At 47.5% G+C, this 11,109-nt stretch overlaps 1 protein-coding gene across 2 annotated transcripts in view; it reads left to right on the top strand.

Annotated features, from left to right (window-relative positions):
- Positions 1–11,109, top strand: part of FRMPD2 (FERM and PDZ domain containing 2) — a 75,686-nt gene that overhangs the window by 19,042 nt on the left and 45,535 nt on the right. The window contains exons 9-11 of one of the 2 annotated variants that reach the window (XM_089897799.1): positions 1,309–1,459; positions 2,097–2,235; positions 7,470–7,622. In XM_089897799.1, the coding sequence (XP_089753925.1) occupies positions 1,309–1,459; positions 2,097–2,235; positions 7,470–7,622 (443 nt within the window). Of the gene's footprint in view, positions 1–1,308; positions 1,460–2,096; positions 2,236–7,466; positions 7,623–11,109 lie in introns of both variants that reach the window. The other variant, XM_089897800.1, reaches the window with a different exon arrangement.

Below are 11,109 nucleotides of genomic sequence, written 5' to 3'. Positions count from 1 at the left end.
CCTGGACCCCTTCCATGTGGACATCCTAGACCTACTCAGCTGGAGCCTCCTGGGTAAATCACTCAAGAGTGACAGTCAGGGGTTTGGACATAAACCCATTTGGGAGGGTCTGCCAGCCAAACTGTAATGGGGACCTGCCCATCCCTTGGGAAGACGTGACCCAAAGGGAAGGGTGAATTGGTGTGGGGAGTCAGGTTCAGCAGCCAGGGCCGAGGACACAGCGGGCAGAGGTCTGGACGCTGCGTGGTGAGGGCGGAGTGTGGAGAAGGGCATGGGGCAGAGCAGGGCTGGGGCAGACCTGCAGGGGTTCAGGGGGAGTGGCCAAGGGCACCCAGGATTGGTGGTGAGGGTCAAGCTTTGCCTTGAGGAGAGCAGGGGGTCGAGGTGGGGCCTCCAGTGGCTGGAGCTGATTCAGCCTCCCTCCCAGAGGTGCTAGAAGACAAACTTAACTGCAGTTGAAGTCCTGAGGTTGGGTTGGTGGAGTTTTCAAGGTGGCAACATTCAGGTCAAAAGACAAAGGTGACTCCACTTATGCCATGTCTTAGTCATCTCAGGTTATAACAAAATGCTGTAGACTGAGTAGCTTAAACAACACACATTTATTTCTCAGAGTGCTGGAGGCTGGGAAATCCAGGATCAGGCTTCGAGCATGGTCATGTTCTTGGTGAGGGCCCTCCTCTTGGCTTGCAGATGGCCACCTCCTCACTGTGTCCGCACATAGCAGAGAGAGCCAGCTCCGGTCTCTTCCTCTTCTTATTACACTAATCCTATGATGGGGGTCCCACCCTCATGACCTCATCTAAACCTAATTACTTCCCAAAGGCCCCACCTACAAATAGCATCACACCTGCAGGGGGTAGGGTTTCAATATATGAATTTGGGGGATACAAACATTCAGTCCATAACACTCTGGCTGGAGAGATGTGGGCATGGTCCAGCTGATGCACCTGGCCCATGGCAGAAATGGAATATATACTCAGTTCTTTGTTTTTTAATTTTATTTCCATAAGATGGTAGCTGGGAGGCAGATGTTAAGTGATATCTCCTCTAAGATAAATAATCATATTTTCTCCTCTGGGTGCTGAGTTTCTCTTCCTTGACACTCTCCTCTTTATCCCCTGTTCTTGGCCTCTCATGGACCCAACAAAGGTCCTGTGGTACTAGCTATCCAGATGACTTGCTTCCTGTTCTCTCCTGTACTCAGTCGGCTCTTGTCTGACCCTCCGGGCAGAGCTCAGGGCTGTGAGTCTGAGGGGTGGTGCCTCACCGACTGCTTTTCCCTCTAAATACTCTCTACTTCCATTTCAGGCAAAGAGTTCTTTTTCCTGGACGCTGAAACCAGGGTGTGCAAAATAGCCCCCGAAGGCTGGAGTGAGCAGCCCCAGAAGAAGAGCTCCCCGGATACCTTCACGCTCTTCCTGAGAATAAAGTTCTTTGTCAGTCACTGTGGACTGCTCCAGTGAGTGCTGCAAGCTTCTTTGTCTGTTCCTTAAGGTGTTTATGTACATCCAGGCTGACGTTAGAGATGATGGGCAGGCAAGTGCTTGGCAAACTAAAGTGCGTATAAATAACAACGTTTACTGTGGCCGGTCTTCTGTGGATTGGATTCCAATATGACAGAAAAGGGGGAAAAGTCAGTATTCGGGGACAGGCCCTGGTCAAAATGAGAGCTTACCCTTTTGTTTCAAACATATGCTAGTCAAGGTCAAGTTCTCTCTCCCCTGACCCCAACATGCCCCGCCTCCCAGCAGCCCAGTGATGAGGGTTCGAGGAAAGGGTCACCGGTTTGGGGTTGGATCACTGTCTCTATTCCTTTGCTTACTAGAAACACCATCTCACTGAACACCAGTTTTCTCACTTGAACCACAGGAACAAACATCTCCATGGTTGTGGGAAATGACTGGCACAGAGCAGACCTCAATGAGTAACAGGAAGCATGGTGTGGATAAAGGAGACCGCCTTTGTCTTACTGGCATTGCCCTCTGGGTTCTATTGACTTGTATCTCATCTTCTCTCCTTTTTCTGCCTCCCAGGCTTTAGTGGTCTCCCTCGCCCTCAGCATTCCAGTGACCTTTATTCCTGCATCTCTTTCCCAGGCACAGTTGGACAAGGCACCAATTTTACCTGCAGCTTCGGAGAGACATCCTGGAGGAGAAGCTGTACTGCAATGACGAGATGCTGCTGCAGCTGGGGGTCCTCGCCCTGCAGGCTGAGTTTGGAAGTTACCCAGAGGAGGTAGGGGTAGAGACTGGGGTCCCTTGGGTGGGGTCACTGGAGAAGCAATTATGGGACGGGGGAAACAGTTAGAAATGTGAAGACTGAGCCTGTGTTTTTAGCACCTATCAACTGCTGAGATTGGGGTAAACTGCATCCCTCCATTCATTCATCCATCCTTTCATCCAACAAACAACCATCAAGTGTTCTTTGCTAGACTCTGGGGGGTACAAAGGTCAACAAAGGTCAAGTTTATACATTGTAATGTAGTTCTAATCTAAGGTCTTGCCTAAAAACAGTAATTTACTAATTTACCGCGTTCTTATAATCACTGGCTTTCAAATGGTTTGTGCCATAACCCCTGATAAAAAAAATGACAGCCATTACCACCCAACCTGTACACATGTGTCCATGTAACAGAACTGAGGCAAAAGTTTAGGAAATCAGATGCACCCTTTCTATATGTGATACACATTGGTATTTCCTATTCTATTCTAGTTAATTTATAAATGCAGGCTATGAACCACAAGATTGATTTCACAGCTCACTAATGGATTGCAGGTTGCAGTTTGAAAAATACGTTTCAGACTACACCAGTATCATCTTGCTTTCCTCCTAGCACATCTTCAGAAGGTGCCGCCATGTCTGGAGCCTTCTAAGTCCTTCTGCATCCCCTCGCATTTTTCACCACCCAGCATGGTGTATCCATTTCCTCATCAGCCTTACTGTAGGTCTCTCCATTAGAATGGGATCCACCAGAGGGTAAAGGTTTTGTGTGTTTTGTTCTGCCATTTCCCCAGCACCAAAGCAGTGTCTCAAACACAGGCAGTTTGCTCAAGAGTATTGTTCTAAGGAGTGGGTGGACGAATGGAGTACAGGCTCCTGGCTGGATAATACTGTGGATAAAAGTCATCCATCAGGGGAGTCAGCAGCTTGCTTGTCAGGGAAACGTAGCTCAGTTCCCAACACCCTGTCCTTCTGACCCTCCCTTCCCTGCTCCCACTTCAGTCCACAAGGACTGAGACTTCGCTTTCTCCTCCTGGCACCACCCTCCCCCCTGGCCTGGGTGGGCAGTCTCCCAGGGCTGGCCTGGCCCCCGGAACCCCTCCCTGCCCCTTTGACAAGCCTCCAGGCCTGTCACTGCTTACACTGGAGCTCCTTCCTGTCTCCTCAGTCCCCAGAGCTGGGGTCCTAAGCATGCCTAGGCCAGCTCCCTCCTGCCCTTGTACTGGCACTTGGGGGGAGGGGGGTCTTGGGAGGAGAGGGGCCCAGGCTCATGGATGGTGCTGTCAGCCAGGGGTGCGCCGGTGAATCAGTCACCGTCCTAGCAGCAGTATCTTGTCCAGACCTGTGTGCGGCTCATTTGGACGGGCGGGGTGCAGACTGGGGGGGTAGGGAGGGTGGCCTCCAGGGGCAGAACGTTGGGCTGCCCTTAGTAGGCTCTGTGGAGCAAAGGAGTGGGCCTGAGTTTTGGGGTCAGACAGAAACCAGGTCCAAGCCCTGACTCTCTTGTTAAGTAGCTAAGTGGCCTTGGGCACGTTGTCTCTCTGAGTCTCGGCCTTTTCACCTGCAAAATGGAAATAGTAGTAGGTCAAAGCTGCTGTAAGGGTGGAAGGTGGTGACGTATGTATGAGGCCCGGCATGTAGCAACTGCTGTTTGCAAGCTTCCCTTCCCCTACCCCAGAATCAGGGGTGCTCTGCTGTAAAACAAAACAAAGACTACCTTTCAGTCTATGGATTCAGACACGATGTTTAACCCGAGACCCTAACTCTAGGGCTGATAGCTGGTGGAAACTGTGGGCCAGGTCCACTGAAGGCAGCTGGGAACACGCAGGCCCAGACTTTACTTATGGGATCACTTGCCCCGAGGCTGCAGGGGCCCAGACCTGACTCTAGGCGCCCAGTTCTGGCAACCCCCTGCGCCTTTGGCCTGCCCCGTTTCTGACTGGCCTCACCTAGCTGCTGCCTCAGCCCAATCTCATCCTTCACCTCCAGCTTCTTCCCCAGATCCTGCCTATCCTCAACCTCTCCAGCTGCTCTGGGGACCAGTGTGGTTCCAAGATATTCTCTGCTGCCCCTGTGTGGCCTCCAAAGGCAGACTTTTTCCCTTTCTCTCTCTCTCTCTCTCTCTCTCTCTCTCTCTGTGTATGTGTGTGTGTGTGTGTGTGTGTGTGTGTATAAAGGCAACAGATTACACACACTCATTCATTTGTGCAGCCATTCGCTCAGCCCTAATTTATGGAGGGCCTCCTCCATGCTTGCATCATCTAAGCCCGTGTCAACCCTGCAAAGCTGGTGTTATTTCTATCTGCATTATAGAAGAATTGCACCTCTGTGAGGTTAGGTAAGCTAGTGAAAGCACAGCCAGGACTCATTTCTAGGGCCTCGTTTCACTATGTGCCAGGCACTGCGGTGGGCACATCAAAGGGCATTAGGGGGTCTCAGAGGGGAGAGCCCCTCCCTGTGTCTGGGTCACTGAGTGGGCAGGAGGAGGAGGCTGGCCCGTCCAGCTCTGCAGGGATTTGACGGCAGCCTTAGCTACCGGGCTGCGAGGCTGGGTGGCACTGCCAGTCAGATCCAGGAGAAACTTCGTGTGCCCTCCTAAGGGGTGGATATTTTGTTTGATAAATGGTTCTGGTGCTGGAAAAAAAAAACCCACGGTTTAGAAACCACTGTAGTGAAAGATTGGGAGCCACTGATGAATTCTAAGCAGGAAGTAACATGATTACATTTGCATTTTAAAAAGGGAGACAAAGACAATTTGGTACAAAAATAAATCTCCTTAATCACATCATTACAGTAGAACAACTTTCCTCTGGGTGCATTCTCTTCCAGCCTTTGACCACACGCAGGGATTTTATGCAGTTGTAAACGTTGCCACATTCGATTTGCATTCTGCTTTCTCACTCCTTGGTATGTCTTCCCCTGGCTTTCCTAATGAGCTTTTGGGATAGCCATGCGGTATGCCTCAGCAGGGCTGGACCTTTGTTTACTTATTTGTCCTCTCACTGGTGGGCATCACCTAGAGGCGCCGTGTGAGTGGTAATAACTACGATTATTATTGTTCCAGTTGCTTCTGATCTTTCTTTTTAACCTAAATGACATAGAAATAAATGTTTGTGCTGGAGTTCTTTTAGTTTCAGGCTGACTTCTCTAGGACATAGTCCTAGCAATGCGATGCTGGGTCAAAGGTCCTACATACTTACAAAAAAGCTTCGTAGACTTGTTTTAGAGCAGTTTGAGTTTCAAAGCAAAATTGAGTGGCAAGTGCAGAGATTTCCTATATACCCTTTTGCCTCCACATACGTAGCTTCCCCCACAATCAACGTCCTCCACCAGGGTGGTACATTTGCTGCAACTGGTGAACCCACGTGGACATATTGTTATCCCCCAGAGTTCATAGTTACTACTAGGGTTTGCTCTTGGTGTTTTACCTTCTGTGGGTTTGGACAAATTTATAATGACACATATCCACTATCATAGTATCATACAGAGTAGTTTCACTGCCTTAAAAATCCTCTGTGCTCCACCTATTCGTCTCTTTCTCCACCCAACCCCTGGCGACCACCAATCTTCTTATTGTCTCCATAGTGTTGCCTTTTCCAGAATGTCATAAGGTCAGAATCATCCAGCCTTTTCAAAATGGCTTATTTCACTTAATGATATGTATTTATGTTTCCTCCATGTCTTTTCAACTTGATAGCTCAGTTCCTTTTAGTGCTGAGTAATATTCCATTGTCTGCATGTACCAGAGTTTATTTATTCATTCACCTACTGACGGACCTCTTTTGATCCCAAGTTTTGGCAACTATGAATAAAGCTGCTGTAAACATCCACGTGCAGGTTTCAGTGTGGACGTACATTTCCAACTCCTTTGGGTACATACCAAGGAGCACGATTGCTGGATCATATGGTAAAAGTGTGTTTAGTTTCATAAGAAATTGAAGAACTGTCTTCCAAAAGTGGCTGAACCATCGTGCATTCCCACCAGTAATGAATGCAAGTTCCTGTTACTCCACATCTTTGTCAGCATTTGGTGTTGTCAGTGTTCTGGATTTTGGCCACTCTGATAGCATTCTGAATGCTTTTTTATGCACTGGATTGCTGAGCAATTTCTTTCCCTTTGCGTCTCTGAGCTGAGCTCAGAACTGGCATGGGCCAGCTCTCGGCTGGAGGGTTCTCAGTCCACAGCTACATGGGGACTCCTGTACCACACCAGGGGCATGGGATGTAGTGGATGCTGTGCTGTTCCCTTCAGACCCCCTCATCAGACCGACTTGCCCAATCCCAGCCCCAAGAAGGCCAGGTGCTCTCGGCTTCCAGCTGCCTCCCTCATGGGCAGTTGTCCTCAGCTGTGGGGACCTGTCTTGCTCAAGATTAGACTGGGAGGGGCTTCCTGAGACTAGGATGGGCTGATTCAGGAACACTAGGGAAGGGTCAGCTTCTCCATCTGCCAAGCTCTACTTTCCTCATTCCTTACAGTGAACCCTGAGACCACGCCTCCAGAACAGCTGCCTACCTCTCTCTGCCCCGGAGTCTGTACCAGGGAACCTAGCATCAGACAGCAAAGTGATGCTGAGTCATGAAGATCTTCCTGCAACTCCTGGTGGGCTGCAGCCCCAGGTTCCTAGAAGAGTAGACTTGATGTAGGCTCTGACCTGGGGCAGGGTGTGGGTGTCAGATCTTCTCTTGTTAATGGGACAACTTCTTGATCACCTTGTGGAGAGATGGTGCCACAGCCAAGACCTCCCTTGTGAGAGGGGACAGTGTACTGGTAGCACATGCAGACAGAAGCACTAAATGAATACATAGAAACAAAGCTTTAGGGCCATGGTTTCGCTGTGCCTTTTGGGAAGTGGAGTGGCATTGTGGAATGTGTGAGGGCTTTGGGGGATGAAATCTTCTTTCTGTCACTTACAAGTGGTGTGACCTTGGCCCTGTTGAATGACTTCCTTTCTTGTTCATTTTGTGCATCTTGGCAATGACAATAATAATACTGTCCTCACAGGATTCCCGTGAGGATAGAAAGAGCTAATGTGTCTGGGCACCATGTGGCATACAGAAGGGGCTCAAAAACAGGTGGCTTCTTTCCTCTCTCCCTTCTGTTCCTGTCATATGGTTTGGCCCAATCTCTAATATGGTAGAAAATGATATCCCAGTGGGCACTTTAAAGGAGCAGACAGGCTTCTGTCCTGCTCAGATTCCCATAGAAGGCGTCTTGGTGGCACCTCTTTTCTTCTGCATCTTTCCAGCAGGTAGAGAGTAAAGCCTACTTTCGAGTTGAAGATTACATCCCCGCAAGTCTGATTGAGAGGATGACGGCTCTCCGGGTCCAAGCTGAAGTCTCAGAGCTGCACCGTTTAAGTCCTGCGCTCTGGGGAGAGGATGCGGAGCTGGAATTCTTGAGGGTGAGGCCTTTGGACTCTTGAGAGGGTGTATCGGTGTTCAAGGGCACATATTTGGCAATCCCCTCCAGAGATTTCTCTGGGGCTGGATGTGCTCAGACCCACAAGGAAGTATGACCAAGGGACTTGAGCCTTTGGGAGGAAGGAAGCTCCATCGCCCTGTGGGGCAAGGAGAGACTTTTGGAAGCAGATGGCATTGGAAATGGTCCCCCCAAATGGGTAAGGTCTATTGGGCTGGGGTGGGTATGGCAGGGTCTTTCTTCAATCTTGGAGCGCACAGTCGCTATTCGGTGAGTGGGGGGAGACCACATTTCCCATAGAGATATTTCTGACAACTGAAGTAAAAAACTTAAGTGCGAGTCAAAAGCAAAGCCATTGGAAGACTTCAAGTTTGCAGCCTTCCGGGCAACGTTCTCAGCACAGCACAGGTGGTGTGGTCCGTACGTATGGGTGCAGCTATGGTCTACTCTTTCTTTGACCCTTTAGCAAAAGCAGTGATATTTCAGTCCCTTATGTTTGTGGGCACACAGATCCTCCGACAAATAGCTTTTGCTCACTCCACGACTTACACCTGCAGTGGACCAAGCACAGTAGCAAACAGAGACAGAAAGGACATGCTTCCTGCCCCCAGGGAGTCCCAAGTCTTGTAGGGAGGACAGATGGGTACCCAGAGGCATGCAACACTGTGATAACTGCCCAATGAGAACAAAAACAGTACCAGTTACTTTACTTCAGGGTAGGAGGGAATGGCCGCTCTGCCTGTGCAGGTAGAGCTCGGGGGCACGCGGGAGGAGGCCCCCCAGCTTCCCTAGGGTGATGTGCCTGGTGGGGCCTTTAGATCTGGGGATCAGTTTCAAAAGGAAACTCCAGGATTTATACATTTCTTTGTACAAAAGTCTCCTGAAGCAGGTAGAAATATTCTGTGTTTTCTTGCCTTCGATAGAGACAGTCATTTGAAAGCAGAACTGCCAAGGTGAGGTCTGTCCATTTTTTTTGGTCAGTCACTTGGAATTGTCTGCAACACCTAGCACAGTGTAAACCCTCAAGCATCTCATTTGAGAAGCCCTGGCAGAAAGACGCTCACTGTCTTCCATTATCCAGCCTTCATGCGCGTTCCTTGTTAAGGGGATGCAGCATTCCCTTGACGAGAGACAAGTGGGGACTTCAAAGCCATCAGCACACATCTGATGGAAAGTGGCCACAGGACCATAGAACCAGCAGAGAGACTAAGGACTCAGGTCTGCAGAGGCTCCTGCAGGCAGACGATGCCTGGCCCGCCTCTGCCCAGGCCCTGGCTTAGTGTGCTGGGCTCACTGTGTCCCTCCTTCCTCTGGTTGAAGGATGACAAGTGGTTGTAAAGGAAGCCACCATCTCGTAAGCAAAAATTCAGGAAATTTTGTAGGGCGTATCTTTGTTTTTTAATCGAACTATAGTTGATTTACAATATTGCGTTAGTTTCAGGTGTACAGCAAAGTGATTTAGTTATATACATATATTGATATATATTTTTTCTGATTCTTTTCCATTATAGATTATTACAAGATATTGAATATAGTTCCCTGTGCTATACAGTCAATCTTTGCTGTTTTTCTATTTTATATATAGTAGTGTGTATCTGTTAATCCCATAGTCCTAATTTATCTACCCCCACCACCGCCCACTGCTTTCCCCTTTGGTAATCATAAGTTTGTTTCTATGTCTGTGAGTTTGTTTCTGTTTTGTAAATAAGTCCATTTGTACTATTTTTTAGATTCCACATGTAAGTGATATAGTATAATATTTGTCTTTCTCTGTCTGAGTTACTTCGCTTAGTATGGTAATCTCTAAGCTTTCTTTTTTAGTCTTTGATGGAAAGCACTAAATAGATTTGATTTGTATGTGATCTTACCAGTTTCAAGGCTACACCTATCTCTTATGATTACTGTGAAGATTAAATGAAATAAATGCATGAGAAATGTTTAGAATTGTTACTGAACTGAACTTAGTCCTCTCACCCGTGCACGGTAAGGCCAATCTACGGACGCCTGGCTGTGGTGAATGAAAGTGCAGCATTTATTGCAGGTGCCAAACAAGGAGAATGGGCAGCTCATGCTCAAAAGACCCGAACTCTCTGATGGCTTTCAGGGAAAGGTTTTTAAAGGCAGGGTGAGGGAGAGGGCTGTGGGGTGTGTGATCAACTCATGGACATTCTTTTGATTGGTTGGCAGTGAGGTAATTGGGAGTCAACGTCATCAACCTTCTGGTTCCAACCAGTCTGGGGGTCTACATGCTGGTGGTGGTCAGCATACAGTTAATTTCTTCCTCCTGGTGGGGGTTTCAGTATCTGCAAAACAGCTCAAAGGATATGGCTCAGAATATTATCTATAGCCTTTGAGGGGGAATTACACATTCTTAACTTTGTTTAACGGCTCTTCTTAAATTGTCTTGCTTGACTGTTTTCCTTTGTTTTCTCATTTGTCTGATTAAATTTATTCTTTGGAACTCGGGGAAGGACTAGGAAGCTAAAGTTTTTCTACAAACAAGAGGCAGGCGGAAGATATGGCGGGGTCTGTGTGTGTGTCTATCCCAGGAAGGCCCCATAGGGTCCTGCTCCATTACAGAATGGCACTTTACCATTTTAAGAATTTTGTGGCTCCAAGTACTTCAGTATCATATGCCTCTCTATATAATTAAAAAATTAAAAATTAAAATAAATACTAAACAATTAAAAAAATGTAAGCAACTCTAACAAAGGCATCTCTATTCTGATGATGACGACTTTAATGGTTTAATTTTCTTTTTGAACTATCACATCAAATTCTTTTTTTTAAAACATCTTTATTGGAGTATAATTGCTTTACAATGGTGTGTTAGTTTCTGCTTTATAACAAAGTAAATCAGTTATACATATACATGTATCCCCATATCTCTTCCCTCTTGCATCTCCCTCCCTCCCACCCTCCCTATCCGACCCCTCTAGGTGGTCACAAAGCACGAAGCTGATCTCCCTGTGCTATGCAGCTGCTTCCCACTAGCTATCTATTTTATGTTTGGTAGTGTATATATGTCCATGCCACTCTCTCACTTTGTCCCAGCCTACCCTTTGCCCTCCCCGTATCCTCAAGTCCATTCTCTAGTAAGTCTGTGTCTTTATTCTCATCTTGCCCCTAGGTTCTTCATGGCCATTTTTTTTTGTTTTTTAGATTCCATATATATGTGTTAGCATGTGGTATTTGTTTTTCTCTTTCTGACTTACTTCACTCTGTATGACAGACTCTAGGTCCATCCATCTCACTACAAATAACTCAATCTCATTTCTTTTTATGGCTGAGTAATATTCCATTGTATATATGTGTCACATCTTCTTTATCAATTCATCTGTTGATGGACACTTAGGTTGCTTCCATGTCCTGGCTATTGTAAATAGAGCTGCAATGAACATTGTGGTACATGACTCTTTTTGAATTATGGTTTTCTCAGGGTATATGCCCAGTAGTGGAATTGCTGGGTC

This window comes from Delphinapterus leucas, chromosome 16 (genome assembly GCF_059928025.1).
Source record: "Delphinapterus leucas isolate spDelLeu-1000000601 "Yukka" chromosome 16, BTC_Dleu_Yukka2, whole genome shotgun sequence".
NCBI lineage: Eukaryota > Metazoa > Chordata > Mammalia > Artiodactyla > Monodontidae > Delphinapterus > Delphinapterus leucas.
The sequence above is the reverse complement of the archived record's forward strand: the minus strand, read 5'-3'. Positions and strand labels throughout refer to the sequence as shown.